The 25,700-nt window shown below is 39.6% G+C and overlaps 4 protein-coding genes across 20 annotated transcripts; 2 read left to right on the top strand and 2 right to left on the bottom strand.

Moving 5' to 3' along the window:
* Positions 1-348: 348 nt before the first annotated feature.
* On the bottom strand, positions 349-5,273 carry LOC112286095 (gamma-interferon-responsive lysosomal thiol protein). Of its 9 annotated transcripts, none has more exons than XM_024527660.3 (7): positions 5,084-5,273; positions 2,806-2,905; positions 2,388-2,560; positions 2,149-2,214; positions 1,534-1,674; positions 1,161-1,253; positions 349-876 (listed from the first exon to the last, which is right to left on the bottom strand). In XM_024527660.3, exons 2-7 carry the CDS (start codon positions 2,876-2,878, stop codon positions 733-735), a joined length of 690 nt encoding a protein of 229 aa, XP_024383428.2. In that variant the 5' UTR covers positions 2,879-2,905; positions 5,084-5,273; the 3' UTR covers positions 349-732. The 9 variants fall into 9 exon arrangements, with proteins under 9 accessions (XP_024383428.2, XP_024383436.1, XP_024383430.1 ...); XM_024527668.3 differs by having other exon boundaries at positions 5,023-5,092; XM_024527662.3 differs by lacking the exon at positions 5,084-5,273 and adding an exon at positions 4,483-4,870.
* A 99-nt stretch (positions 5,274-5,372) lies between these two features.
* LOC112286093 (aberrant root formation protein 4) lies at positions 5,373-11,440 on the top strand. 3 transcript variants are annotated; one of them, XM_024527658.3, is made up of 15 exons: positions 5,424-5,712; positions 5,867-5,955; positions 6,173-6,346; positions 6,481-6,687; positions 6,909-6,978; positions 7,139-7,365; positions 7,638-7,697; positions 7,887-8,037; positions 8,362-8,439; positions 8,855-9,144; positions 9,452-9,523; positions 9,740-9,820; positions 10,190-10,414; positions 10,697-10,748; positions 10,917-11,440. In XM_024527658.3, exons 2-15 carry the CDS (start codon positions 5,902-5,904, stop codon positions 11,132-11,134), a joined length of 1,959 nt encoding a protein of 652 aa, XP_024383426.1. In that variant the 5' UTR covers positions 5,424-5,712; positions 5,867-5,901; the 3' UTR covers positions 11,135-11,440. The 3 variants fall into 3 exon arrangements, with proteins under 3 accessions (XP_090108649.1, XP_024383426.1, XP_024383427.1); XM_024527659.3 differs by having other exon boundaries at positions 5,516-5,663; XM_090252523.1 differs by lacking the exon at positions 5,867-5,955 and having other exon boundaries at positions 5,373-5,712.
* Positions 11,441-13,444: 2,004 nt separating this feature from the next.
* LOC112286176 (ATP-dependent 6-phosphofructokinase 5, chloroplastic) lies at positions 13,445-18,715 on the bottom strand. 2 transcript variants are annotated; one of them, XM_024527837.3, is made up of 14 exons: positions 18,246-18,715; positions 17,619-18,010; positions 17,278-17,368; positions 17,075-17,148; positions 16,811-16,922; positions 16,565-16,660; positions 16,351-16,452; positions 16,081-16,155; positions 15,833-15,973; positions 15,576-15,692; positions 15,080-15,184; positions 14,754-14,840; positions 14,300-14,428; positions 13,445-14,081 (listed from the first exon to the last, which is right to left on the bottom strand). In XM_024527837.3, exons 2-14 carry the CDS (start codon positions 17,945-17,947, stop codon positions 13,914-13,916), a joined length of 1,626 nt encoding a protein of 541 aa, XP_024383605.1. In that variant the 5' UTR covers positions 17,948-18,010; positions 18,246-18,715; the 3' UTR covers positions 13,445-13,913. The 2 variants fall into 2 exon arrangements, with proteins under 2 accessions (XP_024383605.1, XP_024383606.1); XM_024527838.3 differs by having other exon boundaries at positions 18,345-18,643.
* A 3,623-nt stretch (positions 18,716-22,338) lies between these two features.
* On the top strand, positions 22,339-25,494 carry LOC112285482 (uncharacterized). Of its 6 annotated transcripts, none has more exons than XM_024526352.3 (4): positions 23,435-23,615; positions 24,412-24,551; positions 24,657-24,742; positions 24,995-25,494. In XM_024526352.3, the coding sequence occupies exons 1-3, from the start codon at positions 23,487-23,489 to the stop codon at positions 24,694-24,696; spliced, it is 309 nt and encodes a 102-aa protein (XP_024382120.1). In that variant the 5' UTR covers positions 23,435-23,486; the 3' UTR covers positions 24,697-24,742; positions 24,995-25,494. The 6 variants fall into 6 exon arrangements, 4 of the variants coding, with proteins under 4 accessions (XP_024382120.1, XP_024382119.1, XP_024382121.1 ...); XM_024526351.3 differs by having other exon boundaries at positions 24,847-25,494; XR_016504480.1 differs by lacking the exon at positions 23,435-23,615 and adding an exon at positions 22,339-23,428 and having other exon boundaries at positions 24,433-24,551; positions 24,657-25,494.
* Positions 25,495-25,700: the final 206 nt, after the last annotated feature.

Raw genomic sequence — 25,700 nt, 5'->3', positions numbered from 1 at the left:
AATCCACATTTCTTAACGTGTTTCAATACCATGCGGGAACCAAAACCGTAGTTCAAAAGCTTCCATCAATAGCTACAATTACATCATAACATTAATCAACCAAGTTTCAATAAAATGAGACCCTAAAATTAATACCGATATGATTACTGAGCTAGATCAAACAGTTTGGTTGTAAAGCTCAAGTGCAGGATTAGGCAACTTCGAATGCCGGGTAAATCTCAAAAGTGTTACATGCTGCATCAAAAAATTTAGTAATGTGCATCTTCTCCCGCAAGACCCCTATGGCTTGACTCAAATGCAGCTCAAAAGAGTTGGACAAAGAGTGTCCAAAGTCCAGGACAAACAAGGTACAATATATGTATATCACATTCATAGCAACGACTCCAAGCTTACATCCTCAACTTTGGGACAACCTCATCACATCCTAGCCCACAATTTCAAGCATGAGAAAGTGTTGGGCCTGCCCGTCAGCAACTCAAACATCACTCAACTAAAGGTATCTCTACAAGAAAGCTCTTGTCTCTTTGCACATATACACTGCTACTGTGTATCAATCCCTATTGCAATCCAAAGCATGACGATGTGTTTATGTAAAGAATCTTAAGGTAAAAGAAGAATAATACTAAGAAACACCTAAACCATTTAAAGATAATGTACCATTCGTTAGCCCAGCATCCCTTCAGAACTTAGCTTATGGACGAGGCACAGTGGCTGGGTGATAATGATGGTGATTTAGTATGACGCCTGTGACACATACTCTCTCACACACAGTCCAGCTGGTTGGGTTTTTATAGTCTCGTGCTCCAGCCTTGAGCATACAGCAGGCTTGTTTCCTTGGTATGCTTTGCATACATACGAAGCCACATCCTCATAATTCTGAAACATATGAACTCTCTTCGTGAGTGAGATGCTGTGAGTGTCAATACGGTAGGAGACTAACCAAAGAGCAAGATAGTGAGGAATGAATTCAAATCTAGAAAACAAGAACAGACCGACTTTCAATCAGTATTACCGTTCAGAACTTCACAAGTAGCTCATGGATATCCACAAGCAAGTCGAAATCAGAAAGAGACGAGGCGTTACAACGCATTAGGTCTTCTAAAACAACCTCCGAAATGAAAAAGCAGCATATGCAGAGAGACGCAGATATCGTGACTTACGTCCATCAAAGGCTCGCCATTTACAAGCACCCATGGAACATACTTGTGTGGTGGTTGCAACCTGTCGGTCTCGGCAGCAAACTCCATTTCCAGCTGCCAGTTCACAAGGACACATGCTTATTATAGAAATTAAAACTGCTTTCAAAACATACCCATATTACAATCTGCACCTAATCCGAGATTCCAACATAGAACAAGTACATCGCTTACATTGGTGTTTTGCCAAACGAGTGACCAAAACGATGTTTTCACTGCGTCCGAATGACATCACTATCTCAGACTAAAACCAAATGAAACACAAAAGTATGTCCTCCTCGGCCAACTGCGACAATTCACCAAATACAATTACGAGAGATATATGCAGGCCAGTTACCTTTGCACCGAGGGGGGTAGCAGAGCACTCAATAAGAGGTTCGAGGTCAAGGCGTGATGGATGTACACATGATTTCCAGTTCTTAGCTGCTGTTCTCCTGTCAAGAGTCTCCAAGCAGTAGATGAAGGGGAACCAATCCGTCTGGCACAACATGAACACCAATGTAAGCGATGTTATTCTAAGATTGACAACTGGTGCGTATGGCAAGTATCTGCACCAAATTGAGCATCTTAAGTATAAGGTCTGAAGTGTAGATGCTTTCACATTAGCGATAGCGCTGTACTCTTTCAAACAACAAACCCATAAATATGGTAATAGTAAATTTATTACATCAACTACGGCTCCATTTAAGGCAGAAGACCTGACAACTGGTTTGTAATGCATCACTACTGTACATCACTCTAGAGATTAAAAATTCCAGGCACCTGCGGCAAACCTTAAAGGTCTCATTCAGAGAAACTACTCGAAGTTCAACGCACTCGTTCCCGCCCAGCAACTAGGACATAAAGTGGTTGGCGGAATATTGCAACTAGCGCACTTTAATTCGCTGACTCCTACTAAGATTAGAGAAAATTATTGCAGTAACCAAAGCAGAGTATTAGACAGATGACTGACCACTTTAGGCCACAGTCGAATAGCACACGTCTGAATGATGTTGAGTTCGCACTCATCCGGCCCATGCTGCAACACCATTCAATATCAGTTGTGAGGAGGATTAGCAAACAATCACGCAGTGATATCAAAATATAAGATATAAAAAATTAAAATAGAAAATAAAATGAAGATCAACATCAAGATTACACAAACTAGGAACAAGGAGTTCAGACCACTAAATTTCAACGGCATAATCTTACTTGGCAAATCAAGGACCCATCTAAAACGCGAGCATTTCCGTAGGGGATAATGCGAAGCTCCACAATGTCAATTAATCCGTTGTTGAAAAATGGATTCAGATAATTGATAATGAAATCGGCGCAATACGGACATAGTGCCTCAGAGTACAACTCAACTTTCACCTTCTCCACACCTGTATCACACAATAATGGGAACCTTTCAGAGATTGATCCATGTATACATTTACAGTTGCAGAGAATCAAATTGATCTGTAAGATCACAACCCAATAATTCTCTCCACTATCTTAATTTACATAACTTCACACGGAGAAATCTCTAAATGGGTCAATTTCGTTAAAACGCATCCAAAACGAAGTGAAGCAAAATCTAACACACTATTAGTCAAGAAAAACTTCTACATTTACAATCTTTCCGTACCTTGCACAGATGGAAGAACGACGAGGGCCAGAATCAAGAGAAACGCACACCTTGCAGGTGCAAGTTTCTCCATCGTCCTAATGTAGACAGGCAGCCAGTTCTGTTTAGCATAAAAATTACTCCACATGGTTAGAATGTAGGCAATTCATAAACCTGTCAGTCAATCATTTACAACAAGTACTTAAAGGACCACCTAAAAGTTCTCCTTGGCTGTGAGCGACCCATAAATCCAACATTTGGATCAGACAAGGTAGATCCACGGACTTCCTACTTCAGATCAGTCTGCTTAAGTAACAAAAAGCCACGTGAAGCTTGGGAGGGTTCGCTAAAAATTCCAGTCTGAGCCAATAGTGTAGTGCAGTTCTGGGTGGGTGAAACTCCCAGGTAATCCTACGGGATACAATCAGGTCTTTCTTCGAATTGGCGTGTACACCTGGCAGTACGAGATCTTTCTTCTTTATTCCAGAGCCTCACAGGGTGATAGTATTATATATCACAGTTTTAATATCACAGGGCACAGTTTTCCAAGATTCCAAAGCGCCTCATACCAAAATGTACGCATCCAGCTCTCCCAACCACTAAAGTATTGGCTTGTGGATGAGCTTTGGATTAAAAAAAATCATATACTAGAGAACAGGAAAAAATCACTACATTCGGTACCAAAGATGCTAAACTAGTCAAACCATGAAGTGCCACACCCACACTCTGTCACTAGACGAATCAAGCCTCTACAAGAAGCAATTCATAATGTAATAACAAACTAAAACCTCTAATATAATGAACGGGACCTACATCGAGGTCGGTTTAGGCAATATAGAACTAAAAACTGCCAGCTTGTTTATTATTTCAAGTTCTGGATCACAAACTGAAGGCGAATGCGGAGGGGAAAAGGTGTGGGTTGATTCATGGTGTGATAACTTTAGTGAAAACTAAACATGCTAAGAGAAAAAAGCGGGAACGACCGTTGTGAATCAAGAAGACCACCGTTTCGTGATACAGTCTAATTTAGGTGAAATGGTTCCAACACACGACAATTTCGCAAAGCGGTGCAGACTATGGCGAGTGCCCCATAAAGAATCAGCTCAAAGATTGCATTCGGCACAGAATTTCAACGCTCTAAGTGAACCCAGTGGTAAGTTTAAGATTGTAGGAAGAGAAAGACACACCACTCGACGCAGGCAGAAGGGATACTACACAGACACGTATCACAGAAATCTGGTTTACGTTCCCCAGACCCTGAGGCGAGGGAGAATTCTACGAAGGACAGCCAAGACCACCTCAACGGTTCTAGCACCTCGAGCAACAACGTCTCCGGAGACGTCCAGTCGAAAATAAATTGGTGAAAGGCATCGACGTCACAACACGGGACTCGAAGGCGAAACAATAAAAACCCCAGATGCTGAACGCTATCCACACTAAAATCCAGAAAGGCTGTGGTTCCAGATAGCGAGAGAGACAGTGCAAATGGGAATAGTACCATCCGCGATCGAAAGAAAGTAGAATCCGGACCTCAGAAAAGAGAGATAGTGAAAAAGAATGAAGGGCGTCAAGTTGCAAGCATCCCAACCCTAGCGTACAACTTAGATTCACTCAAAAATCTTTAAGGAAATATACACGAGAGACTGACTTTGCAGCAGAGAGAAAGTGAAGGTGATGGAGAGGGAGAGAAGTTTACACCTGGGGAGTAGGTTGCAAACAAGAGAGGTGCCGGAGAAAACCAAAGGAATATGATATGTGGTGGATAAAGTGGGTTTCAAGGAAAACCCATTGCAGTGCAGAGCCCCTGAAAGCAAAAGCTGGAAAAAAACAAACAAACAAAAAAACAAAAAACACACACACACACACCGCGACCGAAGGAGGGCAGAGACCCACGACGGCGAACTTCAGTTTCCAAGAAGATTAATCTAGGCAAAAACCGGAGCGATGTGGGGGAAGAAGCTGTAGACTAGCGTCCTGACGGGAGAGGTCGTAGAGTGCGGGATCTCTGGCTCGTCCTCCGGTGCTGATGAGTGTTGAAGGTTGATGAGGTTGCTGGTGCGTGATTAGTGCAACCCTGCTACAATGGAAACAGACGAATGAGGCGTAGGAGACGGACGGGACGGAAGAGATAGACAAGATGGATGATGATGCTCACGAAGCGAAAGCAAGCTGAACAGAGGGACAGGAGGAGGAGAGGAGAGACATGCAGAGCCTGAGGTTGGGTTTGGACAGACGGACCACTGACACCCATCCAGTGAAGAAGATGACCCAAATTGATGGACAATGGCAACTAACACACCAACACTGAGAGCAATCGTCTGGCACAATCGAGCTGGTATTTGCTAATTTTGTAAATTCTGGAATGATAGGGTAGTGAGTCTCCGCTGATTCTCCGGAGCGTCTCCTGCCACGTCTCGGCCCGAGGTCCCCTGCGCTGCTGTTGTTGTCGTCCTTGCAATGGCGACACTAGCTCGGAATCCCAGCTAGGCAAAGCTAAGAAACCTACAGTAGCCATTCAGATGGATGATCCCCTAAAACTCCCATCACTACATGCCAGCCATGCCAGCTTGCTTGTCAGCCACTTTGACCCCATTCACCGAATTTTTAATTCTCTGTTCCAATTTCTGACTGTGCCTTTCATCTTCTGGGATCGGAGTTCGGAACCCCCGCACGGAACCCCCGCAATCTTGTGTTACTCCCGAATTCTTTTGAATAATTCGAGGCATCGGAACGCAGATTTTACTGTGTAAGGAGGAGCAGGGGAAGGGTGGAGATCTTGTGTCTGTCGACTTCCAAGTCCTTAATTCCCAAAGTCCAAAAGGTCTCCACCTTTGTGGGCTGATAGTCTATCGCAGGGAGCCTCACTTTGCCTTTCAAAGGTTTGCTTCAAAGTTGGAACTCTCTCGCTAACGCATTTTGGTTGAAAAGGTTGGACTTCGACGCATCGCTTTGCGTTTGTCAATTTCATGCTGTCCCATTCCATGATCTGCTCATGTCTCTCTCTCTGTCTTTGTCTTTATCCTTTCTATACAGTATGAATTTTTGGTTTGTGATTTCTTGTTGATCATATTTTTTGGCGAAGTTGAGCGTAAGTCCGAGTTGTTGTGTCGTCGCGTAATGGCGGCACCTCTCTTGGAACGACTATCTGACGCTGCTCTTCGCTGCTGCCAGGTAATTTTCTCTCGCCTGTCTTGTTTCGAATTTTGGCACTGTTGAGATTTTTCAATCGCTTCTCCAGTCAACTAAGGAGTCCTAGAATATTTTGACCTGCGATTGTGATCCGAAATTGGCTCTTGAATTTGATTATTGCTCGCGAGGAGTTTCTGGTAGACAGATTGTGATCAGCTGATTTTTCTTCTGTACCCATGTTCTCCCTGGGGTGAGGCAGGATGAGCAAATTGAGGACTCAGAGCGTTCGGCTCGGGAGTTTTTGGATCTGCTAGAGAGCCCACTCCATGATCTGGAGCTCCGCAAATCATCACCTGCGAATTGGCTTGCTCAGTGCGACCAAGTGCTGCAGCAAGCTGTGAAGTTATTGGATCCATCTTCACTTTCTGGCTTGGTAATCGGCTACAGTATTGGTGATTAAAATTTTGTAATACTTTTAGTTGGACAAGGAGGCATTCTTTATAATATTTCAACAGCCTTACACCGTCTTCGAGTCTTAACGATTTCATTGACTTACTATTTTTGCAGCCGCCTGCTTTTCTCGCCTCTGGATCGACCGTCCAAACGATTTCTGAAGAAAAACGAGTCTTGTGTGAGAGAGTAGGATTGGATCTTCCAAAGGTGGTTGTGAAGTTCGTCAGCCTGTCTCAGGCTTGCCAGGATCACAGTCTTAGCATCATCGAGATTTTGGCTGAAAATTGCAGCCCACGTGAAATGTTCGCAGCTTTCATGGAGGTATTTCTTAAACACTCAGTCGCGCTTGATAGTTTAGGATTTAGTTTAGGGTCGTATGTTATGCTCATGAAATGTCACTCCCAAATTCAATACGATAGTCTACATATGTCCTCAATGACAGTCTATTATCCAAATGAGAACCTCAAACTAATCTTCTAAAATGTTGATTATATGACAGGACGTGGTTGTACAAATGTCTAAATCTTTGAGTATCTTTGCAGGCCTTGAACATGTACACAACGCCTCTGACTTTGATCTACTGTATTCCTCTCATACAGGGACTCTCTTTGGGTGAGTAAATTCCCATTGGTAAGCTGTGGAAAGTCTTTGGATTCAATTACTTTCATTAGGTTTGATTGTAAATGATTTTGTGACTTAGGGCCTAAGCATGACCTCGACTTGCAGCATACTCCAGTGGCTATATTTTGAACTTTTTTCCGGCATTGTGCAGTGTTCTCACGCCTTCAGAGGCGACAGGCTCAATTTTTCCAGGAGGCGAGTGAAGGGCTTCTTACACTTTTGCGCTCAGCTGCGCACGTTGATGATGATGACGAAGAAGAAGAAGACGAAGAGTTCGTTCCGGGTATGGAAATACCCCTGAAGCAAGTTCATGCAGCAATTTTGGACGATATTGTGGAAGTTGCCCAAGTTGTGAGAGAAACTTGCGACGCTGTACATGTAAGGTTTACATTTAAAGATGTCAGATCAATTAGTTCATGAAAAAGGGATTGTCTCTTACCCTCGCACTGAATGCTATCTAGGTATTGTAAGTGCCCAGTAGTTCAATTCTGCAAGCATTGTTTCATGCACCCGTTATGGATCGTTCCATCTTTCAACATATTCTTTGCATCTAAAATAAACTTTATCTCGTAAGCTCTACAGCTCTAGACTAATAATTTTGACAAGTGGGCGAGTCTCTTACACGTGCTCAAGATTTGGAAGAGCTGCAGTTTGACGAACATAGAGAGGCGTTTCAACAGCAACTTGGAATGTTTGTACTTCAGATACTGGTATGTAATCATTGTTCCCACTCCCGAAAGCTGTTACGGATGCGTCTGTCTTGACCCTTACAGTTGTGGTTCCCTCTACTGCATATTGATTCATCTGCCCATACGCCTGTAAATCTCATCTTGGTGTATGCCTTTAGGTAGTGATGTCTTTCTTTCTTTACTCACATTTTGTATACCACGTCATTGCAGGGTATCGTAGGGGAAAAGATTGCACACTCAGGAAAGGAAGTTCCACCTGTGGTGATACAGCTTGTTGAGCTTCTGCCCTTTTGTGGTCTTTCTGTGCTTCTACTGCTCACAGGGGACCAGATCAAAGCTGTTATTGAGATAACAACCAATGGTAAGCATTCTCCTCTTTGACATAGTGACTTAGTTCTGCTGAAGAGTTTCTTTGGCTGCTTCTTGGCCGTACCCTGCAGTTGACGTAGTATGAGAAATCTCCGAGAAACTGGATGCCAAACTTCACGAGTTATAAACTATTATTTCCGAATGCTGCATCTTAGCTTTCGGTCAATGATATACCGTCAGTTTCTAATTGTTCAAATTTGAGACGACGACAAGTATCTTACTGTCATAGAATTTGAGCAGTAATCCTGCAATGGCTGAAATGCAGAAATTCAACTTCTGAATAATTTGTCAAACTAATGCCATGTTATCATTTCAGATGTGACAGGGTGTGGTGACGAGTTGGCTCAGGTGGATCAGAAGAAATTAGAAGCCACAAAAGGATCCGCGCTTGCAGGTTAGCTCTTCCATAATGATTGCAGTTCCTATCCTACCGATGTTAACTTTCACTCTTTTAGCAAATGAAAACCCACATGTTCTTGTGAACTGTTGCATACATGTGACTATGTAGAGCATTGCCTATGATTCTAATGTGGATAATGCTATTCGACAAGTATGAGTTCAACTTGTAGTTAAAAGAGTAGGTTCTTATCAAGAAATGCAGTTCATTAAAAACTTTCAGAAGAGATTTGTAGACATTCGTTTCACACTCGTCCTAGTGAAACAATCAAGTTTTCGAGGAGCAATATTTGAACTTTCTTTTTTTGACTTCATCTAGCTTTAAGATAGAAATCTAAGATTCTTCTTGCTGTCGATTTACAAGGCTATTTCATATTGCTAATTCTGATCTTACTTAACTGTGGTCAGAACAGCCTACTGGGCTCTATCCACTTCCCAGGTAGCAGCAGCTGCTGAAATAACCCTGGATTCTTTGAAAGAAGGCCTGCAGTTCACTGGGAGGAAAGGGATAGTAGCTGCTCTATCCGTTGCAACGTCACTTTTAGGAAGTAGTTCACACAGACCCTTGTCATTAATGCCTGCAACTGGATTGGCCCTTGTTGATAAAGTCCTTGAGTTGGCGGCCTCTTTGGAGTTTTGTACCTTTGATGAAGAGGAGGATGACGATCTAGATTTGACCTTGCGAATTTTGCCTGCACTTCAGGTTTATCGCGTCATTGCTTGTCCATGTAGTCAGAGTTTTACTTTTATATTTTGTTCTTTTTTTATCTCTTTTTGGTATTTCCGCTTACAACCGCGAATGATCACCAGTTCCAGTGGTTAAGTATCATCTAGATTCTATTTTGCTGGGTTATTTGTGACAAAAGAAGTGATTATGGTAGTGTTGTGGTCACTCAGTAACCGTTGCAGTTGAAGCGTGCAGAAGTGTTCGGCACTAATTGAATCTAGTTTGTGACGTTCTGTATCTGTGCTTGACGAAGCTTGTTATATTGCATGAGTTTGACTTGCAGAGTCTTCAAAACGTGGTTGTTTATGCACCCAGTATAGAGATGAGGCGCCAGGGTTATGCTCTTTTCAAAAAAGTGAGTCTCCCTACTTATATCCTGCGTTTCTGTGTATGCGGCATGACTAACTTGAAGGATATATTGTCCCAAACTTAAGAGCAAGAAGGTGGTAGTGGACGAAGATTTGTTTTGTAAAAGTTTGCGTATTCGCAGTAGATATTCTACAGCATGCATTTGATCTATGTCGGCACAAATTTGACTCTAAAGTACAAATTGTGTACAATGCAATTACAGGTTATTGAAGATGTACTTCCAGAGACCTCCAGATTCAAATGTTTGCAAAAGCTTATCAATGATTGCATCTATCCATCTTTGGTAATCCTTGCCTAGGCGTCTCGGTGGCTTTTCTCTCTGATTTTTCTCGTGCTAACTCTAACTCCCAATTGTAATCTACTGCTCATCAGCCGTTACTTAATGAGTCCTTGTAAATGTTATTCAAATGAAACCCTGGTCAGACTGTTAATATTTCCACGCCTTGGCTCATTTACCGAAAACTTAGAAAAGAACAACCTCAGAATAAAGGTTCTTATTTTGAAACACGTCCGGGGTCACTGAATTTCACCAATAGTTCCAGTAATGGTAGCACTGAGTATGTACATTTGGGTTGGTTACATCTTTCGGAACGCCAGACTTGTGTGGTGAAATGCATCTGATCTACTTCTCTAACCATGAAGTCTGCTGCAGGTTTCACTTCATTTGATCTGTATGAAAGACGAGGTTGTCAAAGCGTGGCCTCGTAATCCCCAGCAGCAAGGTGAACCGAACAGTGCTATACATCTTGCAGGGGGAAAGCAACAAGATAGAGATACTGCATCTCATTTTCTCAAAGAAGAGATACTTGAAGTAATTGGAAGTGTGTTGAGGCCGAAGAATGGGGCCCCTCCTGATTTACCAGCCCAAATTGATCCTGTAAGCAATTTAGCCATGGACCGTATCTAATGGATGTTACCCTATAGCGGTATGAAACTCCGAAGGTTGTAACCAACCAATGACGAGAGATGAAGTCCCCAAGACAAGGGACAATGTTCACTTGCACTTTCATGTTCCACTCATCTGCTAATTTCCTAATGGTTTTCAGAATTTTTTGCTTATTAACTGCTGCCCAATTGAACCTTCATTGATGTAGTATTATATCTTCATTTGTACTTTCTGGATCCCTGCATTGACTTTCAATCTGTGATGTGTGGTCAGGTGCAAAGTGCTGTCAACCTGTACCGGTTCATCCTCATTCGAGAATCCTCAGGTTCGTCTACGACCCACACTTTCACTTAGCGCAAAATTAATCTTTGGTATGAGTTTGATTTCACTGCACGAGAACCATCTTTCAGTTTCAGACCTGACCGAAAAGAAAGTCGATGAACTTAGTGCTGCAACATCCAGGGTATAATATACACGCTGTCTATTGTTTCAGGAAAGACAAACTACACAGGGGTCTTATCAAAGGAGAACTTGGCAAAAGCCCGCTCCCAGTGGTTGCTGCCTCTGCGTGAGGTTATGGAAGGGTTAAGCCAGCAACTGAGAGAGGAAGATGGTGATATGTCTGCCGACATGGGTCTCGCCATAGACAGCCTGCAGAGTGTAGTGTATCGTTGCCTTGAACTGAATGAAGAAGCACTGGCGTACTTATAACACACCCTGCTCATGTCATCGACATCCCTCAATTTACTGTGTTTACAAGCAGAATTACTATCAATGAGTCTCTGTTTGGATTATTGGTTCCAGTGTGCTGAAAAAGGTATGACTCTGTGTTCATTAGTTTCCAGATTCTGCTCTTCACAGTTCTCTTTTCAGTGGTCGGGAGCCCTTATGAAGTGTATCATGTACTTAAGTTAGAGTAACTTGATCATTTATAGGTGAGACTGATAAGTGGGTGGAAGCAATCTGGGCTTACATACATGTACATAAACATAATTTATTTTATTTCTTTTGCATGTACATACAAGCCATTTACCTATGTTATGGAAGATATATGAAATTTTTGTTTTCAGATGATTATCCAAACTTTGCTTGTTTAGGTAATCAATGTTGAAGAAACACTGGGAATAAAAGCATAAGCATCGATGCTTGCATGTGTGAAATTAGTATTTATTAACATTATGATTATTATTATTATTATTACTTACAGTTATGTTTATAAATCTAAATTTACTAAATATTAACTTCAGAAACTAATTGCTTATTATTATTAATAATATTATTATTATCTATTTACTTAAATGTGGATATTATTATTTTTTGGAATGCAGAAGGAAAATTAATAATTCTGTTCAAACTACGAACGTTTTGCTTAAATAACTAAAAAACAATTATACTGGTATTCGGCTTCGAATTTCAAATTTGTTGCAAAAATAATATGGAAAAACTTACAAAATATATCTAAAAAATCGATTTGCTTTTCATATAGTTGTGGCAGTTTTTGAGGAAAACTGAGACAATAAGTGTTAATTCAATATATAATATGTATTAGTTTATGGAATTTAACCGTGAAATGTATTTTTAAGGAATATAATGTCACTTTTTTAAAAAATTAAGTTTAAGAAATGGTTTTTCTAAAGAATAGATAAAAATCATAATTTAGATTAATATTACATATGATGTTTATTTTTAAAAATAAAAAAATAAAAAATAAAAAATAAAATAAAAAAAACACACACACACACACACACACACCTTAAAACCAATCACAGTAAAATTTAAATAATAATCATGAGAAAAAATTCTTTAGTACAAAATTTTGCTAAAACATTAATTTAAAACATATACACTAACACATATAAGTGTGTATGTAAATATATATGTAAATATATATGTAAATATATATAATTTTTTTTTCTTTTTACATAATGTAAACTAGTAATTTAATATCGATCATAATAAAGTAATATTATTAAAAATTGCAATATTTATTTTATAATGTTGTGAGATTTTTTAAATTTTCTTGAGAATTTCATTCAATATTTTCATAGGAAATTAAAGTAAACAGATCATGAAGATTTAGTCATAGACAGTTTGAGGGAAACATACAAGGCGATAGAAATTGTAAGAGATGCATTGAATGTTGAAGTATTTTATGCTTTGTCTTAAATATGATATAAAAGATCAAATATTTAAAGTGAATAAGTAAATTTATGAAAAGATAATAGACAATAATTAACTCAACTAGTCATGAACTATAACATTGAGGAATCAAATTATATCCTTTCATTAAAAAAATTAAATACTTAAGAATTAATAATATCTGATGCAACAGAGGTTGTTGTGAATTTGTGTTTTTTGAAAGAATTAACATAGCTGTTTTAAATTCTCAACAAATTACTTTATATTAACTCTTATGATTAGGACTTACACATTTTATGTAAATTTTTGCCTCTTGCAACTGAAACTGCAAATCTGTTACATGACTCAGTAATACAAAGGATCAAGATCTTTATTGGAGTTTTTTCACCATTTTTTTTCTCAAAGGTATGGATAAGAAGATGTTGACAAAGCTGTCAAACAACGATGCACCTTTGCCAACATATTTACATTGTGGGCGTAAAGAATTTGAAGTCTATTTCACGTCATGGAAAAAGGTAACTCTCTCCGAATTATCTGTAACATCATGCAGTCTTTCAGAAAAATAATTTCGGCTTTGTCAACATCTTCAAGTCTGTTACCTTCAAATCCTCAAATACTATTCTATTCTATGTATTAAGAGAGTATGTCAAATCCACACTACTTATTTGCCATTAATTTTACCCTAATGTACTTAGCAGCCAACACATGAATGCTAGAAACTGTATACAGTACTGACTAGCATTTATGGATTTGAAGGTGAACAGAGAACAGAGCATATCGACCCAAACATTAATCAACGAGATATATCTATATATATATATATATATATATAGATATAAACATAGACATACATTAACATATTTTGATAGAGATAGACATGTATACTATCAACATCAGTGCATCCTTTTATGTATTTCAAAAATACTGTAACCGTGGAAGATGTGCTGCGCACAGATGTCGGCAAATGGGGGATGTGATTCTAAGGTCGCAAACCCCCTACACAAGTCATTGTTTCCTGATCATGGCCATAACTTATCTATAATGTATCATAACAATAAGAGTCTAAACCTCTGCTGTAGGTTTTCCCAGTCTGGTTATTTTCATACCCTCCTCTGTGGATACCCGGAGTAAAGAGAAACTAAAATGTTGTCGTGTTATCCTACAGCTATTTACCATAAGCAAGAAGTGCCTATTTTAGCTCAATGATTTTCGATATTATATAGCATGATTTTCATGAAGAGAGCTGGTGTTGTCTACAAGGTTGCCGTTCATGGGGTTCAGCAAGGCATCCTCAAAGAAAAACATAAAAGAACAAGAAAAAGAAAATAACATGTTAGCTTTCTCTCTCCGCTTATGCAAAGTCTGGTTGTCCAGTCGATGTAAGACACCGATGCCACATTCGGCTGTTAGGATCGACATTTCTTGCATGGGAGATCACCTCTGGAATGGGTAGTACCACATAGTGATTGTTGGCAATTCCAACGGTAATGCCAGTGAATCCAGCAAAACCTGCATGAACCTGCACATGGAAAAAGCTCAAGTAAGAAAAAAAAACATTAATGAGTTTCAAACGATGAGATTCTTATTTCGTATGAAGTACCATACTTGAGGAGTTTGGGGTTCAGAAAACAATTTCAAGGATGAGACTGGTAATATTCAATCATTTCTAGAAAGAAAAAAAAGTACTTAGCCGTTGCTCTAAAAAAAGCCGAATCTGCTCTAGTCAAACAAACATACCGCATTTTGTCCAAGTACAGCACACAAGATTCGGTCAGAAGCATTGGCTCGACATGCTCGAATCATGTAGGTAGGATCAATGTACTTCACATCCGCTGGTACTCCAATGTCCTTGAAATGTCTCTTTACCTGCGATACGACACATTTTAAGGTCCCCGAAATCGTTCAAAATTCGAAGCTTTCGAAATTTGCCATTGAGCATCGGAGTACAGCAATCCTAAATCACTCGATAGTGATAAATCATAAGCTGTATTTTGGTGGTTTTTACCTCAGTGACCCAGAGCTGCTAACTACTAAGCATAATACTACAACAGTATCAAGGTGGTCACTATGTTACATAAAGCATGCATTTTCTTGCAAAAGAGGACACTCCGTAGTTTTTATCCGGAAGGATGCAATAGACGAAGAGAGATTTGTGTGAGACACCAGGACATTCAAAAGTTTGCAATCTAACCTCTTTTGTGAGGTGTACGCCAATGTCTCCTAAGATTGGGTTTCCCGACGGATCAGTGGCGCCATTTGACAGGGACGCCATCAAATCCTGAACGAAACAACATATCATAAAAATCAAGAAAGTGATATGAAAGTACTCAAATTGAAGTTTCCTCACAACCACAAATTTTGAACGTAAGATTCTTGGAAAGTCCCATCAGAAAGAACTCAGATTTGGTCAGAATTCAGAATCTCCAAGAGGTGTATCGGATCGTAGAGTGAGAAATTAGTCAGCAACTAAGTGATAACTTAGACTCAGGACAGAGGACAGGAGACAGAGAGACTAACCTGGCCGGCACCTTCAGCTACACAAATAACAGCACGACCTTTCGTTTCTAGCAAATATTGGATGTGCTGCAGCATTCCTTCAGGTCCGTCCAATGTGAATTTTACCTACAGCACACATGATGTACGAATCATGACAACTTCCGTCTTTGCTATAAGACTTGGTTTCCAGTATTAATCGGCATCTACAGAAGATGCTCTTCTCTGATTCCAGCTACAACAGCTAGATAAGTCATCCCAATTTGACGCATTCATATCTGATAATTGTTCACGGCGTACAACAAAATGGGCTACAAGCAGAAAATCTCTTCTCGACCACCATGTGGCTCTCCCAGACAGAATGGTGTATCCACAAACAGGATGATGTATCCACAGACAACCAAGTTTCTCACACTGTGGGCATCAATATATCAGTATGCAGTCACAAACCTTAAAGCGGAAGAAACAGCACCAAAGGGCTCACTGCGGCAAGGATTTTGTTTCAAGATGAGAAAATTACCTCTGGTATCAAGCAGACATCAACCTGACCGCTTGCCAGAGATGCATGCATCGCGATAAAACCACTCTGTCTACCCATCAACTTGACGATGCCTACGCCATTGTAAGCACTCGTCGCCTGCACGCCATTGACATGAGTTTAAGCAGAAACTATAAAGTGATTGCCACAATTGCTCAAAGGCTTGAATCAAAACGCATTCTCCAAACATATTTTTTCACTAGTTGATGAAGATGCTACTTGTAAACAGCAATAAATACCTCGATGTAGGCCGTCATGATAGCCTTCTGGGCTTCTTCAACAGCTGTATCAAATCCGAAAGTCCTATCCATGAGGAGGATGTCATTATCGATCGTCTTGGGAACTCCCACAACCACAACTTTCATCCCCCGTTTGTGACACTGGAAACAGGACCGATCGGGTGTTACTAACCCAGATTTCGTCTGATGTTTCAACACCATGCCAAAAGAATAGTTTGTGAAAAACAGTAGCTGTTATAGAATTTCACCTCGTTGTGAATGGCAAGTGCGCCTGCATGAGTCCCATTCCCTCCAAGTACAAATAGCATGTTGATACCCTTCCTCTGTATGACACAAGCGTTCAAGCGTGAACTGGCAATCCCTGAGACCAGGAATCATTAGCACCCATGAGAGGAAGTACATGTGTGCGTTTGGCAAGCTTTGTTTGTACGAGAGGTGGACGACGATAATTCTGTCGAGCACTTCATACTATCCAGATAGACTTCCAAAGAGTACTAAACAGAAGTCGAAACACTTACCTTTATGCTGTCCACAATGTCAGCAGTTTTAGAACCTCCACGGGAAACACCCAGCAGACTCCCTCCTTCAAGGTGAATGTTCTGTACTATCTCCCTTGATAACTGCACCTCACAAGCCATCAACAAGATGACTATCATCAGTTCAAATGCAGTTTCATATATTAACCATGTCATCTAGTTGTCGAGATTACTTCCCAAAAGTATAGGAACTTACAGGAATGTCGTGGAGGTTTTCCTCGAAAAAACCGCGATAGCCGTTGGGTATTCCACGAATATTCTCAACCCCGTAGCAATCCAATGTCAATACAATCTGCAACAATTACGACAGGAATCAGAACATTGAACAGTCGTTGAAACTTTGAGAGGCTTAAACACGAACTCAGTTCACCCTCCCCAAGACCTCTCGTATTTCTGAAATTAAATCGCTGACTAAACAGTTCATTTTGCAGAGCATTATCACCTGCCGAATGACGTCGTTGAGGCCAGGACAAAGTCCTCCACAAGTGACAATGGCTGCGTTGACCTCTTCTGGGTCAAAGTAAATCTTTTGTCGAGGTCCGGCCCTTGCAACCCTACACCCACAAGACACTTTAGCCATCGTGAATAATTTTTGTTACTCGATCGTGGAGGCTATTACACAATGATTCTGTCAGGGCAAGTTAATGCGGGAGTATTACAATGACGACAAAAGAAAATTAAGTTTTGTTTTTGATAACCAGGTTACCATTGATGATGAAAATTGCAATCGCGGTCCACACATTCAGCTCCAGCCGACGCTGGCGATGCATACTTGATCGTCTGTTCATAGTTATTTCAATGATCAGATAACTCTTATAGGCAAAACATCTAGGTTATCGAATCATAATACTCACTCGTAAAGAGGGGAAAATTCTACGACGAGGGAACTGTCGTGAAATAGATGGATACCTTGAGGAGTACACGATCATCTTCGTGGATGAACATTTTTCCAAGATCATTGCTAAAGCGGTTGGTCGTTCGGCCCTCCGGTAAGGGAAGGCTGCAACAAAAACAAACAAATAATTCAATAAATTGTAAAAATATGAAACCCAATTCATTTTCGACCGGCAGTCTCAACAAGTAGAGGACTGACTGCAACGACAATGTGCACAACCTCAAAGGATGCAGTGTTTACGAAACAAAGTTAGGCTAAATTGGAAAAGGGGGGGGGGGGGTGTGGTGGGGCAGTGTGTACATTGTTGACAACCAGAACTCGGTAACAAGCCAAGTAAACAAGAATCTAAACTCACCTAGTTTTAGCACAAAACGTGGACGGGCGAGGAGATATATCGAACACATCGGTAATGTGAGGCGGCCTGAAATTCTCCGCATAATCTTCTTCGCTGATAGTGGAGTATCGCTCTTCCTCTCTTCTCTCAGTGCTTACAGCTTTTCGGACAACGTGGTCGCTTCTACCACTATCAGGTTGGTTCAGTGCGAGAGCAATCGTACGGCTCTTTCTACGCCGTATGGACAAGCTGTTCGGCAGAGAAAGCGAAACGAAAGGCGAACTCAGGGTATTGGTAGCATTTCCATCGACTCGGAGCCCCGAGCTTGGAAAAAGGCTGGCGACAGCCATCGTTTCTGTGAGAAATTAAATTTCACCGCAACGAAATTTGCTCCTCGTCTCAAAAATGAAAGCCTAAAGGATAAATAATAATAATCACAGGCACAAACGAAAACAAACAAACAAGTTACAATAAAAACCCTGTTGAGCTGTTCTCAAAACGGACGCACAATCCTGAGACTCAAGTTGAAAACCATCCGATCGGCATCCTGAGCTCTGATCCTTGTACGTGAGCTTAAAACTCTAAAACGGTTAGAAAAGCTACAGAAACAGTGAAAGAAATTGCAGAGAACGATCGAACTCAACGTACTGATGTTGACGAACTCCCTGTTTCCTAATATTTGGAGTTTTCCAAAATTACACGTGAATAATACGAAGTAAGGATGATGCTTCAAAGCCAAACACTCACGGAAGGGGATGCAAGGAAATGGTGCTGTAGGGGTACGATCGGACAAGGAGAAGAAAGAGGAATGGTCTGAGGAAGGACGGCAAGGTGGTCAGTGAGGAAAGTCACAGAGCCCTGATAGGTGGGGACGGAGTCTGTTAAACATCTTGAGCAGAAACAGAGAGAATATATTTGTGGCAGGGGGGGGGGGAGGGGTGAGTGGAGGGGCGGGGGTAGGGGGTGCAGCGCAAGGCTCCTTGATAGAAGCGGGGGCCAATGCTCCTTGGTGACTACTGCTGGCTGCGGCTCCCCCAGGGGTCTCCCAGCAAGGAAGCATTCGAGGCGAGGCGGCTCGATCGTCCAGGAGAATCCACCCTTCCCCGTCCCATCCGTGTATTTGCTCACAATCACTCGGCGGGCAACACCTTGCTCTTCTTCCCCTCGTCAACCATCCGCCACTTTTCGCTCAAATAGCTCCCGCACCAAAAATGCCTTAAACAGTTGGAAGTTGGAACTCAGAACCCCACCATGCAGGGGGTCCACAAAGGGCGTCCAGAACAGGAATCTCCTTTCCTACGCGAAACGAATGTCCGTCTCAGGGTGGACCCATTCTCATTGGGTGCCGTCCTGCTCCTTCCAACTTCCCGCTTCCAACTGCCGAAGTCACCCTTTCCGCAGTAAAATTGAGTCGTGATACGCTCCAGCCGCCCTTAGGTAAAGTCCATCACGGGAATTCCTCCGCTCCTTTGCGCAGTGCTTTTTGAGGCACCCCTGGACCCGAATTCCAGGCAACGGCAGTTGCAAAAACGCGATCAACCACCCATTGATACACGCACGATTTACTAAAGAAAGACATAGCCCCGTAATCACGATGGATTTGTAGCCAACCAGCTGGGCGCTGGGTCTCGGCCCCTTCTGGACTGCGACGCATAGCACGGGCTCGGAATCTTTTCCTCGTTTCGCACTTGAAAAAATTGTGGGTAGTCACATTTCGGCATCTTCCTCCGCTCGCGAACTTCGAAGCATCCATGCGTCGATTGTGGATTCGACGCCGGGCGAGTGATTCTCGGGATGACTTCACTGCCGAGGAGGCCGCCCTCGCTGCATGCTGCCGCCTCGGGTGGGGCTCCCAAGTCTTCGTAGCGGATGAATGTCTCGATCTTTACATCCAATTATGGTTATGATATTCATTCGTCCAAGTTTCCGAGGTTAAGCGGATGTACAGAGGTTAACCTTGCAGCGTGAGAGAGTGGATGGACGTCGTCATCCGTCGTGTAACATCCATCCTCAATGGAGTCCCTTAAATACACTACTACCATTCCACCATGTGACATCATCAAAAAGGCTGACATTGATTGAAAAGTCCCCTAATGTAGCCTTGCTATGTTGAAAATCAAGCCCTTCTTTCATCAGAAAGAATTATTATTATTATTATTATTATTATATTGTTTTTGACAATAGATGAGAGAAAATAAAGTAAATAAACTTGAGAGAAAGAGAGAGACAATAGTTGGTTTCAACATGCCATGAAACTATGTTGAAAATGGAACACTCACATGTAATCATTCAAGGTGTATGATAGTGTAAAAAAAAGTTTGCAAATTCAGCATTTTGTTGTTTTTGTTGTTGTTTTTTTTTTTTTTTTTTTTTTTGGTTTTGTTTTTGTTTTTGGGTGCATTCAAATGATTTTTTGCAGAGTTTTTAGTTTCTGATTGAGGTGATGGTTTCAGTTTTGTATGCTTTTTCTTTTGTGTGGTATACTCAATTGCAAATGTACAACTGTATTACAAATTACATGTAAAATTATAGTAATTTTTTTTTCTCAACTTACAATATGTGTAGAAATACATGTATATATTATTGGGAGTAGTTTTGATATCCTTAAGATCATGTCACAAAAAACTAAATATTCTCACTTTAATCTTCATTTTTAGTAAAACAAAACACCACCAGAATATTACAAAGCATATTTTATCCATATATATGGATATATATTTATATAGTTTTAGTGGCATATATTTTAGGCAAATCTCCCACCTTATCAAGCAATTAATATTATATCATGAAATCTTCAGTATAAATAACTAAAAGTCAACATTTTTGAGTAAAAACAAAATCATACTAAGAAATAATCAGCCACCCTTCATCTTTGAAATCACACACAATCACATTCTAAGTTTTTTTTTTTTTTTTTTTTTTTTTTTTTTCAATGCAAGGATGTTGACCAATTGCATCTTCTAAACACATGAAATTCCATGGAAACTACTTTAAAACTCCCACATTCCCATACATTTCATACAATAAATTTATATACATATATTTATCTTACATAAAACAACTAAGGAGGGATAAACCAAAGGGGATAAACTAGAAGAGACACAAATCATCTCTAATCAGTTGCATATGTCATTGTTTTTGTCAAAAATGAAGCAATAACTCAACTTTTGATCAATTAGAGATCAAAATCTGCATGTTGTTGTTGCAAATTGTTGAGAGTAGCATTGTGAGATCACTAGACATGGAGCTTAGAAGCTCTCAATTATAATTTTCAGTAAAATGTTTTTTAATAAATATGTTTTAATAAGTATTATTTGTGGCCAACTTTATGGGTTTTTACTAGTAAGTATGTTTAAGAGTATGTACTTGTAAGTATAGAAGAGAGTATGTATTTTGTATTCCATGTACCTCAAGGTGAGCAACATCACCAATTATTGCTTGTCACTTTGTTGAGAAGATGGTGAGGAAGGAGTGAACATGTGCATGGACTGCTTGCTTTTTGCGTAAGAGTTGGTGAGTGGGAACAGTGCCACCAAGGGAGTGCCCCATGTTCCCTTTCATGAGGGGAACGGAGTGAGGCCCAAGGTGGCATATTCTGCACGGACATATATATGTGTATGTATATATGTGGAGAGAGTATGTGGGCTTTGACTGTCCATGTCTTTGGTCAGCCCCAGAGAGAGATGACAAGTTCTGGTGCGGAATTGGGTGGCCATCATGTGGAACATGCCTGCAATCTGGTTCCCTTGGACCACCACTCTGTTGAGGAATTTCCCTCTCTTTGTGAATAATTTATTTATTTATTTATTTTTGTGTCAGTTTTTTTTTTCTTCTTCTTCTTCTGTCCTTCTTTCAATCATGGATTTTATTTTATTTTATTTTATTGTAAAGTAATTGGTACATCAATTGAAAAATAAAACTCTTCACCTGGACGTGCACAATTGTTCCTGTGTTATATATTCAATAATTTTTAGAAATAACTCTTGATATTATTATTATTATTATTATTATTATTATTTAACTTGAATTATATATATATATATATGATGTACTATTATATTTTGAGTTTCATGATTAAATCTATATTCATTAAATTTATTGAACTTCCGACAATTAAATTACAATCAACATGAAAATATAACTTCATCCCATATATTACACTTTGTCTAATAAATGTATAAAATAATCTTAGTAATTACATTGGAGTCTATCTAACGTTTGATTTTAATATATATATATATATATATATATATGTATTCCTATATACCAAGTGGGTTACTATTGAGTGTATTACTTAATATGACTGAAGTAGGGAAATATTTGTATTATTATACACAAGTATTACCATCCTGCAATGTCATGACAGTTCAACTTCCATATTAAACACCAACACTCTAGTCTTACATATCAAAGTATAGACTTTGAAATCAAATATAAAATGAAATAAAACTCATATTTGGTCATAATGTGATAAAAATTAGACATACATCACAAAAGCGATTTGTCACAATTAGATGCCATTATGATCTTTGTTCAAAAGTTTTTGTAAACTGATGACAAGATTAAGTTACACTGTACAAATAACAAAATACTTTACAATTTCAATTGTGAAATGAAATGTTTTATACTTATTATCAATTCATTTTTATTAATCTAAATTTTTTTCACATCCTTTTTAATTGATCATACTGAAAATGCCTTAGCACCATAAATTTATACTAGTAAAAAGAATAAATGATAATGAACCTTTACAATACCAAGAAAACAAATCCACACGTACAAAACCAGTTGATGAATCGAAATGATAGCATTGAAAACACAATAGACATGTATACTCAATTCACATTTTATTGCAAGACATACAATTAGAATCAAAATGAAAAGCATAATAAAAAGTAATCCTCATACTTTCAGGAAAATATATCGAAAAAACGATTAAACAAATTCAAAAAAAAAAAAAAAATACTAAAATCAAGTTATAGTATCAAATTTGTGTTACAATTACGTAAGTAAATCTTAATATCTCTAATCTTTCTTCAAAGATAAAATAAACATTGAGCTTGAAGACAAGAGTGAGAGTATTTGATTGATGTCTTATTTTAAATATATTCCATTAAAGTATTCTCAACAAATACCACACCCATAGATACTTTTGTAGAAAAACTTTTTATTTTATTTTTTATTATTGATTTTTATATTCCATAATTTTAAATAAGCACTGATTTTTTTATTTTATTCCATGGTCAAAATTGGTTTACATAATTTTTATTAAATTATGCACATACCAGACAAACAGTAACTGTAAATAAAATATTTTATTTTATTTTATTTTGTTTTTCTGGAACTTCTACATGATGTAAAAATCTAAAATTTAATAATTTTTCATGGCATTACTACAAAAAGAAAATAAAAGAAAGCCACAATGAATGTTACGTTCATATGTTTGAAATGCCAAAAATGACGTGCTACAACCCTAGAGTTATGTACAAAACACAAAGATATCAATATTCAAAGACCTAATTGTACCAAAGTACATATATATACATATAAGGAACGTTTTCGAAAAAGTTGTCTCGGTAAATCATTCAGAAAAAAAAGAAAAAGAAAAAGCAAACAGTTCATATTCGTCCTTCAATTTGAGCATTTTAAGGTTTATAACAATCTTTGATGATGTAATCACCAAATTCTACTTACAAGCTATTCATCCTGAAACAATGTATCAAAATTAAAGTTTCACAAGATATTACAAAGAAAAATAAAATAAAATAAGGCAGTGTGTGGTGGCACAATCTTCCCAGCATCCTCGTCTCCTGGCTTCGAGATCGCTCGAGGTGAGCAATTCCTTCCGCCACATCGCAATTGAATCTGCAGTTTACTCGTCACGAGTGCATGTGGATTTTTCCAAGCATTTCATGTTGGAATGTTGTTGTTGTTGTTTTCCTCGGGTTTGTCTACGAGGCAACTTTCGAGGGCTGGATCGTTGAGGTGTCTGGCATGCGGAGCGACTTGCGTATCGAGGTGAGGTAAAATCCTCTTCATCCTTCATGGTTGAATACTTTAGGGTTAATTTTGTTTTTTGGGGGACGAGGGTTTGATGTGAGATGATAGAATTCTAGCGTGCAGAAGTCGTTTCGAGAGCAATTGGTGGGTGATCGCAGAAGCGGAGCTCCGTTATCGCCAGGATTAGGGTGTGAAACCGGCATGCAGCTGTGAATAGTTGGGAAGTAGGGAGGGGAGGGTGATGGTCATGAAAGGGGTGGTATGCGACGATGTGATCCACTAGCTGGAGACTGGCGTCGTACCCATTGGACAAGACAGGTCGCCCTTTGTGATTCCCATGAATCCTTCCCTTGAGTTTCTTCGCCTCGTTCTTAAACCTTTGCCCTAGTGCTATCAAGGCAGATTTTGCCTTGCGACGCGTAGCCATTGCATTGAGTTCACAGCTTGGCTGTAGGTATGCAGACGCCTCGTGTGTCTGTGAAGGGTCATGCAGCATGAGTTTATAATGTAATGGGGAAAATTCATGATGTAGATTATGTTGGTGCCTTTTTATTCCACAAGGAATAGCTCACCGTTTTTTTGTCCTGTTGGTTTCATGTGCGGGTTGGACTGGATCATCTCTTGAGGGTCTTCCTTGTTCGGCATACCAATCCAACCCCTGAATGGTTCATGTTAGTTATATAATGCAGCTGCTTATCTGGCCTTGTAATTCGTAGTCGTACTCTTCAGATACGGTATGGAATGGCCAGTAGACCTAAAGCACCCCTGTTTGTGTTCGCGCATACTGAGGGACGTCACTCTGCCTCAATCACAGGCATGTGGATTGATCTTCCAGGAAACGGAATCAGGTTGGATGGGAGGAGGGGGAAGTACAAGGACAAGAAGAGTCGGTGCGATTTATGCGCCGTTCAGCGATACGTCCTGGCTAGCGTCATTTTTACATTCATTTTTTGGGTAAAGTCATCCTACATCACTGCATTTATTCCTTGAGTTCATGACGATCACATAATCAGGAGTACTGCCAAGCGGGAAGATTAATTCGTTGCATGGGCTGTACAGGTTGGTTATAAGATCTGGACGAGCGATTGAATACCTTTGAGGCATTTCTCGTAAAGTTTCTTTCAGTAGCGTTCTGTTGTTAGTTGGTGAGTTTTGTTCCTCCCCCCGGAGAAGTTCATTTCCTTCACTCTTCCTTACACTGCGGTTTCTTACAGTCAGACACAGTGAGGATGAAAATTTTCACATGCAGATCGCAGGTGCAGATGATGGAGGATCAAACTCAAAAGCATGACTTCTCACACAGATACACACAAATTCGGAGTCCCAGATTTCTATTATGTACTTGTGGTTGTATCTTTTTGCTGATTTTGGGTTTGATTCTGAGACATTGTCCCCAGGTTATTGCTTGATTGAGGTTTCCACCGAAGTCTTCATGTTATAAGCTCAAAACAAGTATGTTTCTGCTTCACATTCCTCCATGAATTGCTAATGTGTTGCCATATTCTGAAAAGTTGTGTGCATGTGATGTGCTGTCTTGACGAGGGTGGCTCTTCTGATAACCTTGTGTGCACTAGTGGCAACACCTTTGCTTAGACAGTCCAGGATTTCAAGTATTTCAGGCTTTTTTGATATTTAGTAATGTGCTTAGACCCCAGCAGAGTTGGTTCTAAGTTCGTTAAGAGTGTGATGATGTATTATTATTAGTTATTATTGATTATTGTAGACCATAAGCTTAGGCCACTTTCGACCTTCAAGGCTAGCAAGGATGTCTTGAACTGTCACGCAACACGTCATATGTATGCTTTTCCATGAGATACCATCTTTGCCGAAACAATACTATAATTGTTCTTGTCAAGAAATTTTAATTTGAAATTGTTTTCAACGTCATTTTGTTTAACTTTTGTTTGAACTGTAGAACAATGCTCATTTTATTTAATAAGTTGGTAATACATTTCAATTACCAATTTTCTGCAATTTTTTTTACTGTTGTAGGTCAGTTTTTTGGAGTGTAGAAAGTGGAATTTGTTGAAACTTAGAAGATTTAGATTTTTTTTCATATTGCTGATATGCTAATTTTCAGAAAAAAAAAGTTACTGGAGTGTT

This window comes from Physcomitrium patens, chromosome 8 (genome assembly GCF_059467195.1).
Source record: "Physcomitrium patens ecotype Gransden chromosome 8, ASM5946719v1, whole genome shotgun sequence".
Taxonomy (NCBI): domain Eukaryota; kingdom Viridiplantae; phylum Streptophyta; class Bryopsida; order Funariales; family Funariaceae; genus Physcomitrium; species Physcomitrium patens.
Note: the sequence above shows the minus strand (reverse complement) of the source record. Positions and strands in the feature narration are given on the sequence as shown.

Excerpts from the sequence above, each read along its gene's own strand:
- LOC112285482 (XM_024526352.3), top strand. The coding sequence starts at position 23,487 with ATGTGGATTTTTCCAAGCATTTCATGTTGGAATGTTGTTGTTGTTGTT. Across the intron at positions 23,616-24,411 it reads GGAGCGACTTGCGTATCGAG|GCATGTGGATTGATCTTCCA; the intron begins GTGAGGTAAAAT and ends CCTCAATCACAG. Across the intron at positions 24,552-24,656 it reads TTTTTACATTCATTTTTTGG|GTTGGTTATAAGATCTGGAC; the intron begins GTAAAGTCATCC and ends TGGGCTGTACAG.
- LOC112286093 (XM_024527658.3), top strand. The coding sequence starts at position 5,902 with ATGGCGGCACCTCTCTTGGAACGACTATCTGACGCTGCTCTTCGCTGC. Across the intron at positions 6,979-7,138 it reads CATACAGGGACTCTCTTTGG|TGTTCTCACGCCTTCAGAGG; the intron begins GTGAGTAAATTC and ends GGCATTGTGCAG. Across the intron at positions 8,440-8,854 it reads AAAAGGATCCGCGCTTGCAG|CCTACTGGGCTCTATCCACT; the intron begins GTTAGCTCTTCC and ends TGGTCAGAACAG.
- LOC112286095 (XM_024527669.3), bottom strand. The coding sequence starts at position 4,285 with ATGGTACTATTCCCATTTGCACTGTCTCTCTCGCTATCTGGAACCACA. Across the intron at positions 2,906-4,099 it reads CGGAGACGTTGTTGCTCGAG|AACTGGCTGCCTGTCTACAT; the intron begins GTGCTAGAACCG and ends TATGCTAAACAG. Across the intron at positions 1,254-1,533 it reads CTACCCCCCTCGGTGCAAAG|CTGGAAATGGAGTTTGCTGC; the intron begins GTAACTGGCCTG and ends GTGAACTGGCAG.
- LOC112286176 (XM_024527837.3), bottom strand. The coding sequence starts at position 17,947 with ATGGCTGTCGCCAGCCTTTTTCCAAGCTCGGGGCTCCGAGTCGATGGA. Across the intron at positions 16,923-17,074 it reads TGCAATTTTCATCATCAATG|GGTTGCAAGGGCCGGACCTC; the intron begins GTAACCTGGTTA and ends TTGTGGGTGTAG. Across the intron at positions 16,156-16,350 it reads ACATTGTGGACAGCATAAAG|AGGAAGGGTATCAACATGCT; the intron begins GTAAGTGTTTCG and ends TGTGTCATACAG.